General features: G+C 38.4%; 1 protein-coding gene across 1 annotated transcript; it reads left to right on the plus strand.

Annotated features, from left to right (window-relative positions):
- Positions 1-3825: 3825 nt before the first annotated feature.
- LOC142150541 (extracellular calcium-sensing receptor-like) lies at positions 3826-13502 on the plus strand. The gene is made up of 6 exons (XM_075205738.1): positions 3826-3839; positions 4786-5077; positions 5709-6533; positions 8371-8598; positions 11047-11170; positions 12577-13502. The coding sequence occupies exons 1-6, from the start codon at positions 3826-3828 to the stop codon at positions 13500-13502; spliced, it is 2409 nt and encodes an 802-aa protein (XP_075061839.1).
- The last annotated feature ends 4430 nt before the right edge of the window (positions 13503-17932 follow it).

Here is a 17932-nt window from a genome sequence, read left to right on the forward strand (position 1 = left end):
GTCATCAAAATGGACATTTTATAAGGGATAAAGTAAATGGCAAAAAACAATCTCATTCTAAATTTCATTATTGCTATTCATTGTATAAACTGTAGGAAATCTGCTCCATGCTGTGGTAATACAGTCAGTGCTGATTTACAGGACCTTGTTTACTAACTAACCTTAGGCCACAAACTTTACATCTGGGAGATCACACAATTATCAGTATAATTATCCATTTGGATAAACTTTCAAACACATCTTGATAAATTCCATTGAGATTCCTTCCATTGAGATTCCTTTCTTAAAAATAAGCGTTGCAATTATGACTCACACAAGTATACAAACTTCCCTATAAAAGTAGATGTATAACTAATAACTAATCACAGAGATGACATCTGCACTGTAAGTAGGACACACACCACTGTCACTAAATCTGCATCATACAAAGTCATCCATACCCATTACTGTCACTACTGCCATCCATTTGCACTACTGTTACTTCATCTCCATCATTCATCACCCTCCTAAGCAAACATCACTGTCACTATATCTTTTTAATACAACCTCATCTACACACATCATTGTCACTACACCTCTATTGTACACCCTCATACATACACACATCACTGTCACTACATTTTTTTCATACACCCTCATCTATACACATCACTGTCACTACAACTCCATCATATACACTCATCTACACACATCACTGTCACTATATCTCCATCATACACCCTCATCCATACACACATCACTGTGACTACACCTCCATCATACACCCTCATCTATACACATCACTGTCACTATATCTCCATCATACACCCTCATCCATACACACATCACTGTCACTACACCTCCATCATACACCCTCATCTATACACATCACTGTCACTACACCTCCATCATACACCCTCATCTATACACATCACTGTCACTACATCTCCATCATATACACTCATCTACATATATCACTGTCACTATATCTCTATCATACACCCTCATCCATACACAGATCACTGTCACTACACCTCCATCATACACCCTCATCTATACACATCACTGTCACTACAACTCCATCATATACACTCATCTACACACATCACTGTCACTACACCTCCATCATACACCCTCATCTATACACAACACTGTCACTACACCTTCATTAAACACCATCATCTATACGCACTGTGAATACACCTCGGTCACACTCACTCCTTTACACTTACTTTATACACTCTCATCTATCCACACAACACTGTCACTCTACTTTCCTGATACACTCTCATTATCAATACATAACTTTTGCTACACCTCCATCATATAACCCCATCCATATACACACACCACTGTCACTACACCTCCTCCTTATAAGCTCATCCATACACACATCACTTTAATTACACTTTCATCATATACCCTTATCCATACACATAGCGAAGTCACTCTTCATACCTTATGCACTCATCTATCCTGACATGATATATATATATATATATATATATATATATATATATATATATATATATGTATATATATATATATTATTGTTAGTGTACCCACATCTTTCCCTGCTGTTATTTTAATTATGCCCTGTACAATTATGTGCATGAGTATTCATACTGTGTGTATGCCTTGCAATATTCCTGACTGTAATGATGTTAAATAGAAAGTGACATCTTATCTTACAGTAACTGTCAACAAATTCGTATAAAATGATCAGTTTGTCTCCAGTAACTTGGACCATGGCAATGTTTTTCCTTCCTCAATTGATTTATTCCATGGATTTGAGATGTAGACTGGATCTCCCTGCTCTTGAGGAGTTAACACAGCCTGGAGATATCATGATTGGAGTTTTGATTCCCATTTTTATGGATAAAGTTTACCGAAATGTTTACTTCACAGAGAGACCACCCAGAACCAACTGCGCATCGTAAGTGTTAATTAAAGTTATGTAACTGCAACATTGTTTTGGATGTGTACAGGAATTTATAGCAATAAGTCTGAATGTGTTTAACACATTGGAACAATTGTCTGATATTCTTATGCATTGTTCGCTTTATATCACAATAACTGTAATCTTTACTGTTGCTGTCATCATTAACTCGCCATTATCACTTTCTGTTACTGCCCTGTAACAACTGAGGACAGAATTATATTTTGCTTCTGGACTCGCCAGTGTGATTCCCGGCCAATCCTTCATTACTATACTACAGATTTAATACAATAATATAGAGACTATGATCTAATATACTAATCAATTGGGTTCTAAATATTATCTATGTTACTAAAGATTTAGGTACAAACAGCAGAATATGCAGATGCACAAACACCCACGTACACTCATTTACTACAACTAGAAAATACACCTGTATCTATACATGTGTAGCAGAGCACAACAGACCTGTCCCCGATTTCAAAAGCCTAAATTTGTGAGTATAATACTAAATTCGGGTTGCACTCAGAATGCTTACCTTGGTGAATCAGGCCTTACATCTCCATCATGCACTCTCAACTATACACATATCCTGTCAGTACACCTCTATCATACACTCATCTATACACATATCCTGTCAGTACATCTCTATCATACACTCTCAACTATGCACATATCCTGTCAGTACACCTCTATCATACACTCTCATCTATACACATATCCTGTCAGTACACCTCCATCATACACTCCCCTCTATGCACATATCACTGTAAGTACACCTCTATCATACACTCTCATCTATACACATATCCTGTCAGTACACCTCCATCATACACTCTCATCTATACACATATCCTGTCAGTACACCTCTATCATACACTCTCATCTATACACATATCCTGTCAGTACACCTCCATCATACACTCTCATCTATACACATATCCTGTCAGTACACCTCTATCATACACTCTAATCTATACACATATCCTGTCAGTACACCTCCATCATACACTCTCATCTATGCACATATCACTGTCAGTACACCTCCATCATACACTCTCATCTATATGCATATCACTGTCAGTACACCTCTATCATACACACTCATCTATACACATATCCTGTCAGTACACCTCTATCATACACTCTCATCTATGCACATATCCTGTCAGTACAACTCTATCATACACTCTCATCTATAACATATCACTGTCACTACACCTCCATCATACACTCTCATCTATAACATATCACTGTCAGTACACCTCCATCATACACACTCATCTATACACATATCCTGTCAGTACACCTCCATCATACACTCTCATCTATACACATATCCTGTCAGTACAACTCGATTATACACTTATACATACACATTACTGTCTCTATTTGTCCACTTCATGCTACATAGTTACACACCTGTAAACTTGTAAACTTCTTTTTGGAAATCTCCGCTCTGTGGCACAGCCGGTGCAGAATTTTATGCAAAAAAAATACAGATGTCCTACTGTGCAGGAGGCTCTCAGGGAAAGACAATTGGATGACAGTAGTAAGCTCAGATCTGATTATTACCAACAGAAAGAGATGCTAAACTGTTCCATTATCAGCTGGCCAAGGAAATATGTGTAAACAGTTTTAATAAGGGATCATAGGACACACTGAGATATTTACACAGAAAGTAGAAGAATAATACAATAGTGCATTCCAGACAATTATTTACCAGGAATTTAGAGAAGAATGGGATTACTGACATGCAGACAAGTGAGATTTTCTGTTCTACATAGGCGATTAGTCAATATATTAGGGAGATAGGAAATTTGACATTTGACATAGAAATCATATAAAAAAACAAAAGCTGTTATTAATTTGGGATGGGAGCACCAGGGGTTCTAAAGATCTTAAGAATGGTTAAAAGAGGGTTAGACAACAGTTTGACAACTCTCTTACCTTTCAAAAGAGAGATGTTAAAAACAGGGACTGTGGTGAAGTTTTAAAGTGTGGTGGGAGCTTGTGAGGTGGGGGCTTGTGAGCTGTTATGATGAATTCTCTTTTCTTAGGGATTTTCAACACAAGTGAGTTTTGCTGCGATTAGATGCAACTGCAGAAATTGTGCAAGTCCTTGGTGATATGCACATCTCTTACCTGCTCATGAAGATTAAGATTCAGAAATATTTCTCTCATCGTTATATAACCTGCTAGATCGGTTCTTAAAAGTTACAGTAAAACTTTGATTTCTTCTCAGCTATGATGATATAGTGATGCCATGGTGAAACCAGTAAGATAATAAAATTAGATTATGAGGTCACATTTCAGAACTGGTTCTAACGTCAGGAACATTTTGCAAAAAAAGCAATATTCCATCTTCTAAATATAGTGTTTCGCGTACTAGGGTGGATTCACAAGAGCAGATCAGCAGAGTGTAGGAATTGTTTCTTATATACAATGCAGCTTTGCTAAACTTCTGCAGCGACTAGAGTAATTTAGGAGGAGAGGAAGCAGCTCAGGACAATGTGTTCTCCGCCATGACTCCTCCATATGGAACTATCTGGTGGGACAATTGTACAAGGGCAAGGAATTAGCAAACAGGAAGGATAGTATGCCGTCCTTGCTTCCACATTTGTCTTTCTACATACACCCCATAGTACATCCAGTCAAAAGGCTGAATGCTCTTTGCTGCACCAAGGAAATGAGAGAAAGGCCCCAAGATCTCTAGGATTCCCACCAGATTGATATTGCAATGCTTACCTTTCTATCTGCTTCTCTAAATGTATTTTCCTTTAGTTACTCTTTTGATACTTTGTGCCTTTGCTTTGAGTTTTTAGTTGTCTTATTGACTCTGACTTTTATTTCTTTGTGTCCTGAAGATTCAGGTTGCTTTCCTATCAAGGACTTCTAACCGTGAAGTTTGCTGTAGAAGAGATTAACATGAATCCCAATGTTCTCGGCAACGTTACATTGGGGTTACAGGTGTATAAGACATGTAATGTGCCTCACTATGAAGTACAAGGAGCTTTATATTTGTTAACTGAATCCAGCACGGCCATCCCCAACTACAGGTGTCGTGGACAACCAACCTTCAGTGCTGTTTTAGGATCTACCTCTTCCACAAACTCAGTTATCTTGGCAAATATTTTAGGAGTCTTCCGATACCCTCAGGTAAGAAGATTTTATGTATTTGACCTACAGTACCATATGTTTAATGTAATGACAGATGTACATTGACTTGTCTTTATTTTATTTTAAATAAAAAGTAATAAATATTGTCATAGTTAGGACTGTAGTGTATCATATTTAACCGATTATTTGTTAGTGCACTATATCTGCGCATAAGAGGCATTTAATTCATGTCCAATGTCCATCTTCCTTACCAATGTCTTGGTTACAAAAAACAGTCCATATATTGTTGTTTAATAGACATATCCCTGAATCTATTACAATTTACAATATAATTGAATTATTTGTCTCTTATTACAATAATACAGTGTAATAACTAATTGTTACATTTTAATACACCATAAAGTGCATCATTTTTACTCTGAAAAAAAAGAAAAATGTGCAAATGGAAACTAGTTCATCTTTAGGCAAAGGTGCAACTAGTCACTAGTTCCTCTAGTTTAATGGGTCTGTACTGCGCTAAGTCCATTAGGGTCCATCAGATTCATACACACACTCTATGTAAGTGGGCAGTGAATACAAATTACAAATGTTTCAAAGCTTTTAGCCATGAAGATCATATAATGAAGACATTGTTTTTACTCTACATATGTGCAATTTTCTTTTTTTCCAGATCAGTCCATTTTCAAGTATGTCTCTTCTAAGTAATAAAAATAATTTCCCCTCCTTCGTCAGGACTATTCCCAATGATAAGGAACAGTCTATAGGACTGGCTAATCTTATTGTGCACTTTGGTTGGACCTGGGTTGGTCTGTTGGCTTCAGGAAATGATTATGGCCTACAGGGTATTCAGCCAATCAGACAAGAGATAATAAAGGCTGGAGCATGTGTGGCCTTCACTGAGTATATTCGTTTATCTCAACCAGACCGCAACGCTCCCCAAATAGTCAAGGTCACTAAAGAGTCATCAGTTAAAGTTATTTTAATATTCGCATCTGATGTTGATTTGGTTTCTATCATGAGTGAGATGGTGAAACAGAAAGTCAAAGGGAAGATTTTTGTCTCCAGTACTGGTTGGTCAATGTCTAATTTGTTCTCAGCAGGAATCTTTTCGCAGATTTTATCAGGGACCATTGGCTTTTTTACCAGCTATAGAGAGATTCCAGGATTCAGTGACTACCTCGACAAAGTCCAACCTTCTTTGGAAGAGTCCTGGGTGAACTTATATTGGGAAAATCTTTTCAATTGTAAGTTTCTGTATCAGAAAAATATAACTGGCCCATTGGATCCCACAGTGAAAGATTGCACAGGAACAGAAAGTATAGACAGCATCAAGAACAGCTTCCTCTACACCAGCAGCTTAAAATTTGTTCATAGTTACTATGCTGCAGTCTATGCTGTGGCCAAAGCTTTGGATGACCTAAAAAGCTGCAAGCCAGGAGATGGAACATTCTCTTACATGAGCTGCAAAGACATTTTGAATTTTAAACCATGGCAGGTAAAGTTATGTCTGAGGTTAAAGTGTTGTAGAAGTAAACCTGTGCAAGATTGTGTGTCAAGATAACTGCGCTCAAAACATTTAGGTGGAACCTTGGAGCATGTAAATATTAGACAAAACTGTTTATTTTAATGAATCCGTCTAAAAAATAGGTTTCCATATCTGTGGCTATTTTGGCTTCCTTATTACAGGAGTGTTCTAATGTAGAGGTTATTTTTAGCCACTTACGTTTATTTGAAATTTTCCTTAGCATATTATTTTATTATTATTATTATTTTGTATTATTATTATTATTATTATTATTATTATTATTATTATTTTCATGCAGTGCCAACATAGAAATCAGTATTGTACATGTATTATACAAACAAATAGCAAGCAATGTAACAAAAATAATAATTTAAACCAGCGCTCTAGGAATGCAGCTCAAAATACCTCAAAGTACCACCAGACAATACTCAAAATGGCAGAAAAAGCAGGATATAAATCAGCGCTTTCCTTGTTCGAACAACCAAGTGAAAATATCAACAATAAATGTGTAAAAAATGCTGACAAAATTCTCCTTGAACGTGTGATAAATAAATACATCAAATAAAAACTAAATTAAATTAATAAGTAGTGTCCTCCTTTTCACAAAGTGTCATAATTCAATTTTAATGTGTGCAGAAATTCTTAGACCTCCCACTCAGAGACACAGCTCCCCATTGTTAATGCATTCACAATTAGAAGACTTGTTCACAGCATGTATTACAGACCCTGATGAGCACAGATTCTGCATTCCAAACCATCTTCTGTTTTTTCTGCTTTACAAAAAATGTCTTTAGCAGATGAAATTCGATGTCTAGTTTCCAAGTGAATGGTGTAGGTTTTATAAATTACAGCACCTGTATGCAGCCTGATTTCTCGTATTTATCAATTCAAGAGCATCTGTGGCAGACAACTTCCTCTTTCCCCTGTATACAGGGCTGGATTAAGGGAATGGAGGCCCCTGGGCTAAGGGCGCCTCCATTCCCCGTGAGGCCCCCAATGTGAGCCACCCGCCGCCCCCCTGTACCCCGTGAGGGCCCCCCCCAAGCGCTTACCTGTCACTATATTCCTTTGTCCCCGGCGCGCTGTAAGCTCCTTACTGAGGAGATCTCGCAAGAGTTCACTCGCATAGTGAGATTGTTGTCACTCACAAAATGGTGGAGCTGCTAATTCACAGATTTGTGTGTTCACTGGAATACACAGATGATATTCCCCACAGCCTTCCCTCTTAGTTCTGATTTATGGATGGTAATTTAAGTGTGTATGCAAGTTTGGAGCTACATACTAGAGCCTGGTTTGTGAGTGTACTGAGATTTGGCTGAACATAACCTCATATTGAGGATTTAGTATTTACTAGTGCATAACTGAAGTTTGAGCATCTGTACTCTCCCTTATTAACTGAGGAATTGGTAGCGGGCAAGATGGGAGCCATCGTGACGTGATTCATGGTGAATCACTTAAGCATCATTGTGTCACAGGGCCAAAAAGATACGATTTTTTCATGTCCCTCCCTCTGCCGTCCTCACACTTCACCTTTACTCTGGGATCTCCCAGAGGTGAAGAGTGAAAGGTTGGTAAGAATATTTGTGTTTATATGTAAATTGGAATGAAAAAATATCTAGTTGGGCTTTGAATTACTGTATGGAGTTACATAACAATATACTGGGAGTATATTAGACTACGAAACCACAGAGATGCGGAAATACATAGACACACAGACACAGTTACACAGACACACATGCAGACACGCATCATTTTTTGCCTATCATGATTTCAAATCACAAAACTTAATTCAATATCTACTTTACAGCTCCTGCACTATATAAAGAATGTGAGAGTTACACTGAACAGCGGAAGTGACCTCTATTTTGATGAAAATGGAGACATCCCAGCAGTCTATGATATCGTGAACTGGCAACTGACACAAGATGGGACTATGGGACAGGTCACGGTCGGCAGTTATGATACCGCAGCATCTTCTGGTCAATTTCTCAGCATCAACTCAAGTCTGTTATTGTGGTCTATGGGAGAAAAAGAGGTGGGACCTTGTAAAGATTCTAATTATTAAAGGTGTAATATTGAGAAGATGAATGGAGTTTTAGGAGAACTTACTGTGGTATATAAAGTAACATCAAAGGTTTTGGAACATAATTTGTACCTCAAAGATATTTTGTTGCTGTCTTGCAGTACAGTAGATAAGACTGGGCTTTATCTCCTCCTTTATGTCCTAGCTGAGCTAGATACACACAGATATGTATTGATAGAGACAAGTGCTGACAAATGTCCTTTTGTTTGTATAAATATAGAGCATTTATATTGCTATGCACCTGGTCCCATGTATAATATGGGATTAACTATCTTATTTCTTCTCTGGTGGTGAAAGGATATGTTATATGTGTGAATATCTGATATAATGTCCTTTTCTAACTCAAAACATTCTGTTCCATTTAAATCCTATACAAATCACTTCAGTTGTCTCTGGCTGTGGGGTATGTACAGAGCCGTAACTTAAAATTTTAGCGCCTGGGGCGAGAAGCAAAAATGCTGCCCGCCTAGCTCTCAATTTTAACCAAATGAACCTAAAATATTCATAAACTGCGCCCCCCTTCAGCGTTGCGCCCTGGGTGGTCGCCCCTATCGCACAGCCCTAGTTACGGCCCTGGGTAGGTACACAAGGAACTTATTGCAAAAACTAGGTAATAGGCTGAGGGTGTGTGCAACTCAAGTCAATCTTACAAGTGTGTGAGATGAGAGAAGAGTGAACAGTGCTTTTTGGGGACTTAGGGCTAGATTTACTAAGCTGCGGGTTTGAAAAAGTGGGGATGTTGCCTATAGCAACCAATCAGACTCTAGCTATCATTTTGTAGAAGGTACTAAATAAATGAAAGCTAGAATCTGATTGGTTGCTATAGGCAACATCCCCACTTTTTCAAACCCGCAGCTTAGTAAATCTAGCCCTTAGCCTCTATTTGTCCAAGCACTATCAATTTAGGCACATCATTCAGCAGTTAATTATACCCATAATAAAAGGCCTGTAGAAATGTTTAAGTTTAAGATTAATACAACCACAAGAAAAATTATTCTTGTTTATCATTTGCTTGAAAAATTCAATGAAAATAAAAAATCTTGAAATTAAAAGTGCCGTGACTCATCATCACTGGGTATAAGGGAAAAACACAGGTTAAGGATTTACAACATGTTTCTAGGCAGTATTGTCACATCCTGTGTATTACCAGAAAAGCTTTTTGTGATTTGTTGGAACTATAACAACATTTTTACACACAAAGGGTCTTATTCATTAAGGCATGGAAAATGATTGTAAGTTTTTTTAAAAAAAGTGCATGTAAATAAGCATACGAACATCCGTATTCCGCAACGAGCGGATGTAAAGATATGTATGTAGTTAAATACGGGTCTTGGTTCACTCTGCTTCAACAGACAATTCACTGCAGGATACTAATTCTAATGCATATGTGGAATATAAAGTCCCAATAGAATATACAGGAAAAATAAAAAATATGTTCAATTAATGTCACCTTTTAATAATATAGTCATTAATGACAAAACCAAAAAATGTTATTTTTTATTTTTTTCCCAATAGAATAATCTATTAGCTGTATTTTGTAGACACTTCTAAATGTCTCCTGTATATATAATGCATTTTTACAGTTGCTTTTGATTTCAGACACATGCTCTAGCATAAATACTCGACCGTCATCACTAGTAATCTACTCCCGACCTGTAGCTGGTGAAAGTGAAACAACTAAAATTCATGTACCTTATAGATAGCCAAAGCTTGAATCGGATTCTGCTGCATGCTTTCAGGCTTGGCATACCCTTACTGTACATTGACTATGTGCATGCACACGGTCCCCTCCCCGTTCCACCCCTGAAATCGTAGGTGTAGTAAGGGCCATGTTCCATAATGAATAAGGCCCAAAATGACAAGCATGTCTGACAATGATCAAATTAAAATTGATTGGAACATTTTTGCCACTCCCGATAATCCATTCACCGTCAGCCTGAAACTACAGTTATCTGTGAACTGCATTTATAATCCTCATTTTAATCCATGTGTTACAGTTGAAGAATTTATGGGGCATAATTCAATTCCGATCCCGATTTGCGGGATCGCGCCGGTACGGCCGCGAACCTAATCCGCGGTACCGCAATAATGTGGATTTTCGTTCGCAGCCCATAGGGCTGCGTACGAAAATCCGCGTTATTGCGGTACCATATTACCGGCAGTACTGCGCATTTTCAGCATTTACCGCGGATCGGAATTGAATATGCCCTTATAAGTCTATCTTCCTCCCTATGTTGAGGAAAGTTACCAAAGTGAGTTATGCTATTGGTACTGGTTTAGGTATGTCTTTAGGAAGACTATATTTTTCATAAGTCTCAAGCGCAACATGGCACATTTTGGAGAGTAATTTGTGATATTTGTTTTTAAATACATAATCTAAACATTATGTCATATCACCAGACCCCTCGCTCAGTCTGCAGTGAGAGCTGTCTCCCAGGTTTCAGGAAAGCCGCTATAAGAGGACAACCTGCTTGTTGTTTTGAATGTGTCCCCTGTCTACAAGGAGAGATATCTAACCAGACAGGTAAGTGATAATACATCTGAGAAACTAGGAACATGAGAAGAAGTTAATTTCTTTTTCTGGAGCTTGGGAAATTTTATACCACCATGCAGTCAGTCATACACTATCAAGAATAGAATTATCTGGAATCGTTTGGAGCATTAGAACATTCACACGGTTAACATTCACTTCTTAAAAGTCCAACAGTTTTTCCACCATTGTCCATGATAGCTTAACCGGCAGTGATTCTATTCTTTTGGGCTCTATGTCGATTTTAAATACTCTGCCTTGAACACTCCTGAATGGATGCAGCCAAGAAACTCCTGGAACCCCACCACAATTTCAAAATGATCAATATAAATCTTGTAATGGAATGGTTATGGGCCCCTCCAGATATAAATTTTACTGTTACAAAATTTGTTCTAAAAATAATATGACTCATTCACATCAGTCCCTGCCCCAATGGAGCTTACAGTCTAAATTCGCACACACACTAGGGTCAATTTTAATAGCAGACAATTAACCTACCAGTATGTTTTTGGAGCGTGGGAGAAAATCAGAGCACCTGCAGGAAACCCACACACACACAGGAATAACATACACACTCGACACAGACAAGGCCATAGTCGGGAATTGAACTCATCACCCCAGTGCTGTGAAGCAGAAGTGCTGACCACTAGGCCACTGTGCTGCCCAACAAAATAAATTCTATAATGTGTAGGGTGAAATCATCACCGGATAAGGTTGCAATAATTCATAATCATTTGCCAAAAGAAATATTGGAAAGCAGCCAGGAAGCTATTTTCCAAACAAGATGAAGACATTGAAGTAAATTATTATGGTAGAAACTTTTGTCTCCTGGTAAAAAACCCTTCATATGATTGTCTTAAAGATCATACAGAGCTACATATCTAATGATGACACTCTTCTAAATAGTGCTCCAATGATTACTTACTTAAAAGGAAAGTCCTATACAACTATGTGCCTGATGAGTGGGATTAATAGGTTTTCTATTATTTTTTTTTCCAGTTACATTGAATTCCTGACAGAGATTGGGTCAAATGTATCGCAAAATTATATAATACTCTGCTATATACATATCAATGTTGGATTACAAATGTTCAGCTTAGCTCGTTTAGGATAATTAGTGCGCTATTTGTAATTTATTTTTATACTATTTTCTTAGAGTGACTTGTGTGTCCTGTGTCTCCCTCATGTAATATTTGTTATATATATTGATATATGACTTTGTTAATTACTTTTTTAGCAAAGTTTTGTAGATCATCATTCTGATGAATTTTAGCAAGTACAATATGAGGCGATCAATGATATACAACTTTCTACATCCAAAGTATGTTACTGTAATTATGCTATTTCCTTTAAAAAATATGAAATGCAGAGTGTAATAATTTATCAATTCTATCTCTCAGATTCTGTTGATTGTCTGAAGTGTCCATGGGACCAGTGGCCAAATCTCCAGAAAACCAAATGTCTTCTGAAGACTATGGAGTACCTGTACTATGAAAACCCTTTAGGAGCAGGATTAGCAGCATCAAGCATACTGTCCTCCTTTATTCCTGTTCTTATTTTAGGACTTTTCAACCACTGTAAGGACACACCAATAGTCAAAGCTAACAATTATTCTTTAAGTTGTCTTCTTTTGGTGTCCCTGTCTTTGTGTTTCCTCTGCTCTTTAGTCTTCATTGGTTATCCCCAACCTGAGAATTGTCTTCTACGTCAAACTGCTTTTGGACTGGTTTTTGCTCTTTGTATTTCTAGCGTTTTAGCTAAGACTATCATGGTGGTGTTTGCTTTTATGGCCACTAGACCGGGCAGCAGCCTAAGGAGATGGACCACACCTCAAGTATCATACATGATCATTTTTACTTGTTTTCTTTTACAGTTCTTCTTGTGTCTCACTTGGCTGTCACTTGCTCCTCCTTTCCCAGAATACAACACTCAAACCAAACCTGGACTCATCATTATTGAGTGCAATGAGGGCTCCACCATTGCCTTTTGGACCATGTTAGGTTATCTCTTTTTTCTGGCCACCATTAGTTTCATTGTTGCCTTCCTGGCTCGTCGACTTCCTGATAGCTTCAATGAGGCCCAGTTTATTACTTTCAGCATGTTGGCCTTCCTCAGTGTCTGGCTATCTTATATCCCAGCCTCCCTCAGTGCTCAGGGACAATACACTGTGGCCATGGAAATCTTTGCCATTTTGGCATCCAGTTGGGCTCTGGTGATCTGCATGTTTCTTCCTAAATGTTTCATCATAGTGTTTAGACCTGACATGAACTCCAGGGAATATCTCATGAGAAGAGACAGAGATAATTCTGAACGCAAGAAAATATAGATAAAAACATCTGCAAAAATCATATTTATAATTTACTATTTCCAGTTAAACATGATTTGTATTGTAAAATATCTCTGTCAAACATCTCTATCACTTTGAACTGACTCTGGCTAATTACAATGTTGACTGAGAAATTCAGTCCGTCACATATATCTTGTCATTATTTTCTTATATGCTAATTTTATTATATCCATACTCTATTTATATAATATATTTCCATAGTCAATTAATTAGAAAAACTGGGACCGACTAATAAAAGCATAAAAACAAACTACTGCTGCAAATATTTCCAAGATAACTCTACCTTGATTCCCCTAAAGTTAAAGCTAAGCTGAGGGGAAGGATAAAGGATCTTCCACTTTCTTCTCTGAGGCTTCGCTATATCTCTTGTTTCTATAAACTGCATTTTCTTTTTTGACTGAACCTACCTATTAAACAGTCTTTCACATTTCTGCTAAAAGCAGGCAAACATATTTACTTTCCATCTTGTAATTTAAGTATCAAAATGTCTTCTAGATGCCTCTTAAACATTGCTAACTTCTACAGTATCAAAATGAGGCAAACTAGAATTAGTCCATGCAATATGAATAAGTCATTTTGTTAAAATGACCTGATTTCAGTGAAAAAGTGGTTTAAATACCGGATAGAATAAAAATGCATTAGTAGATTAAACAATAAAAACAAAGCACAAGAGAAGTGGTAAAGTCAGTATTTCAAAGTAGTCAAATTGTGGGTAACACTGTAATTCATTCATCCTGATTAGTGCTGTGCAGGATCCCTCTTTGATCGTTGGAGGTACAGGTGCTTCCATCTGTTGCCATGAAGCCTAATAAAAGGTGCAGAAATCCAATTTTACCAAACAATTAGGATAATGTGATTGTGTTGTGCCTGACGCGTTTCATCCACGCATGTGCAAACATTATCAGGGAATTTGCAGAGATACGCATTGGCCATGAAAATTGGTAAACAGTGGAAGTGGGTTATTCAGGAAATTTGCAGTGGTCCATTTATAATAAATCCATAATAAAGTGATTACAGACATGCCAGTATCTGATGGTTGCAAGGCCAGTCTAAAAAAAACCTCATTCAATGTATGCATCTCAGTTGTATAACAATATGCATGTAAAAAGATAATAGTACAGAAACATGTTTCTGTAAAACCAAACATAATTTATATGAAGAGGCTACAGTTGTAGCCTGATATCCCTGGTTCTATACAAACATTTCTATTCTTGGAAATTGAACAATGAAATAAAACAATTCTGTTACAAATATTAATTGCTATGGTTATATAAACCCAAAGGTAAACGAAACCAAATGTAATTATAAAGAGAAGTCCTAGACTACATTAGGAATAAAGTTGATCTTGTCAATAGGCCAGCAGACAGATTGCTATTACTATTATTATTATTATTATTATTATTATTATTATTATAGAAGATTTGTAAGGTGTCACAGTGTTCCACAGTGCCGTACAGTAGGGAAAACAGTACATACATAAAACAGGGACATATAAGGCAGACAAAATAAATGGAGACATGAACACAATGGGCATGAAGGACCCCACTCATTAGAGAGCTTACATTCTAAGTGGAAGAGTGTTTCAGAGTGGAGATTGGGATAGTTGTCAGGGTCTATTAGTGTGAATAGTGTTATCGAGGATAAGGTCACCTCTAAAACAGAGATGGGTTTTCAAAGAGCATCTAAAGATTTGAAGGTTGTGGGAAAATCTGATTGAGCGTGGTAGGGAATTCCATAAGTGGGGAGCAGCACGGGAGAAGTCTTGTAGGCGGGAGTAGGAGGTGGTTACCAGAGACAAAACAAGGTGAAGGTCAGAGGTAGATCTAAGAGGGCGGGAGGGAGAGTATTTTGATATGAGATATGAGATGTATGCAGGGGTAGTGATGTTGAGGGCTTTGTAGGTAAGGGTGAGTAATTTGAATTTGATTCTGGAAGACAGAGAGAGCCAGTGCAGGGATTTGCAAAGTGGTGCAACTGATGTGGAATGGTGAGAGAGGAAGATCAGTCTTGCAGCAGCATTTAGGATGGATTGAAGTGTGGATGTATGGGTGTCAGGAATGCCAGATAGCAGGAGGTTTCAATATTCAAAATGGGATATGATGAGAGAATGGATAAGAGTTTTGGTAGCATGTTGAGGAAGAAAAGGATGTATTCTGTTTCTAAGGTTGAGTTGACATTACTGGGAGAGGGTCTGGATGTGAGGAATAAAGCAGAGGGTGGAGTCAAGTGTGACACCAAGGCAGCAGGCTTGGGAGACTGAGGAAATTGTGGTGATATTTACAGTGAGGGAGATTTGAGGGCAGGTGGTGACTCTGGCAGGAGGGAAGATAATAAGCTCTGTTTTGGACATGTTGAGCTTTAGGTATTATTATTATTATTATTATTATTATTACTATTATTATCATTTATTTATTTAGCACCACTAATTCTGCAGCCCTGTGCAAAGAACTTATTCACAGTCCCTGCCCCATTGGGGCTTACAGTCTAAATTCCCTAACACACACACAGATTTGGGGTCAATTTTTGTTAGCAGCCAATAAACCTACTAGTATGTTTTTTGAGTGTGCGAGGAAACCAACGCAAACACAGGGAGAACATACAAACTCCTCACAGATAAGGCCATGGTCGGGATTGAACTCATGACCCCAGTTCTGTAAGGCAGAAGTGCTAACCACTTAGCCACTTAGGTAGTGTTGAGATATCCATGTGGAGATAGCAGAAAGACAGTTGGTAATACAAGATAGTACAGAAGGAGAAAGGTCAGAGGAAGAGATATAGATTATAGTGTCATCAGTGTAGAGGTGGTATTGGAGGCCGAATGAGCGAATTAGTGCCCCAAGAGAAGAGATGTACAATGAAAAAAGTAAAGGGCCAAGAACAGAGTCGTATGTGACCCCAACAGCTAGTGAGAGATTAGGGGAGGATATGCCAGAGGTAGAGACACTAAAGGAGCGATTCGATAGGTAAGAAGTGAACCAGGAAAGAACTGTGTAATGAAGGCCAATGGAGTGAAGGTTGTGTAGGAGAAGAGGGTGATCAACAGTATCAAAAGCAGCAGAGAGGTCCAGAAGAATTAGTATGGAGAAATTAGATTTTGCGGTAAGTAGATCATAGGTTACTTTTATGAGAGCAGTTTCAGAGGAATGTTGGGGGCGGAAGCCTGATTGCAGAGAGTGAAGAATGGAACGAGAGGACAGAAAGTGACACAGGTGTTTGTACACTAAACACTCAAGTAGTTTGGAGGCAAAGGGGAGGAGAGAAATAGGGCGGTAGTTGGAGACAGAGGCTGGATCGAGAGATGGTTTCTTTAGAATAGGTGAGATGAGCGCATGTCTAAAGGAGGATGGAAATGTGCCAGTGGAGAGAGACAGGTTGAAGAGGTGAGTTAGAGGCAGGCATGCAGTGGAGGAGAGGGACCTGAGAAGTTGGAAGGGAATAGGGTCAAGTGGACAGGTTGTAGCGTGAGATGATAAGATGAATGCAGAGACTTTGTCTTCAGTTACTGGAGAGAATGACTTATGGGTGGATTGGGGAGTGTAGGTAAAGGTGGGTAGAGTAAGTGGCGTGAGTGGAATTTGGCATGAGGAAATATCTTGTCGAATGGTGTCAAATGTGTCTTTGAAATAGGTGGCAAATCATGGGCAGTGAGGGAAGAAGGAGAAAAAGGTGCCAGTGGGCATACAAGTGAGTGGAAGGTGGAAAAAAGGCAACGTGGAATAGAAGACTGGGATGATGTTAGAGATTTGAAGATTGTTTGTTTGGAAATTGAGAGGGCAGTGCTGAATTTATAGTGGAGGAAATCTGCATAGGAACGAGATTTCCTCCAGTGGTGCTGTGCAGTGCGGGAGCACTTTTACAGGTAGCTGGTCTGTTTGCTGTGCCATGGTGGGGTATGGATCATCGGAGACTATATGTAGTAGCTGGAGCTGCATTGTCTAGGGCTGCAGTGTTTGCTTATAGAAAGAGGCAGTCTGATTAGTACAGGACAATGCAGTCATTGGAGAAAATAGTTGTTTTAGTTAAAATGAGAAGTGGATTGGGTTAAGAGTACTTAGGTTTTGTTGTGTACGTGTGTATTTTGGTGTAGGAGGAAGGGAATGAGGTAAGGTAAGGCTGAAGGAAAGGAGGTTATGGTCGGAAAGTGGGAAGGCTAAATTGGAGAAACTAGAGATGGAGCAGTAGCTGGAGAAGGCAGTGTCAAGGGAGTGCCCATCACTGTGGGAGGGAGATGAGGTCCATTGGGAGAGACCAAAGGAGGAGGTAAGTGAATGAAGTTTAGTGGCAGAAGAGACAGTAAGATTATCAATGGGAATGTTGAAATCACCTTGTATGAGTGTAGGCAGATCGAAGGTTAGGAAAAAAGTGATCCAGGCCGCAAAGTTGGCAAGGAATTGGGAAACTAGACCTGG

The sequence above is a fragment of the Mixophyes fleayi genome, chromosome 4 (assembly GCF_038048845.1).
Source record: "Mixophyes fleayi isolate aMixFle1 chromosome 4, aMixFle1.hap1, whole genome shotgun sequence".
Classification (NCBI taxonomy): Eukaryota; Metazoa; Chordata; class Amphibia; order Anura; family Limnodynastidae; genus Mixophyes; species Mixophyes fleayi.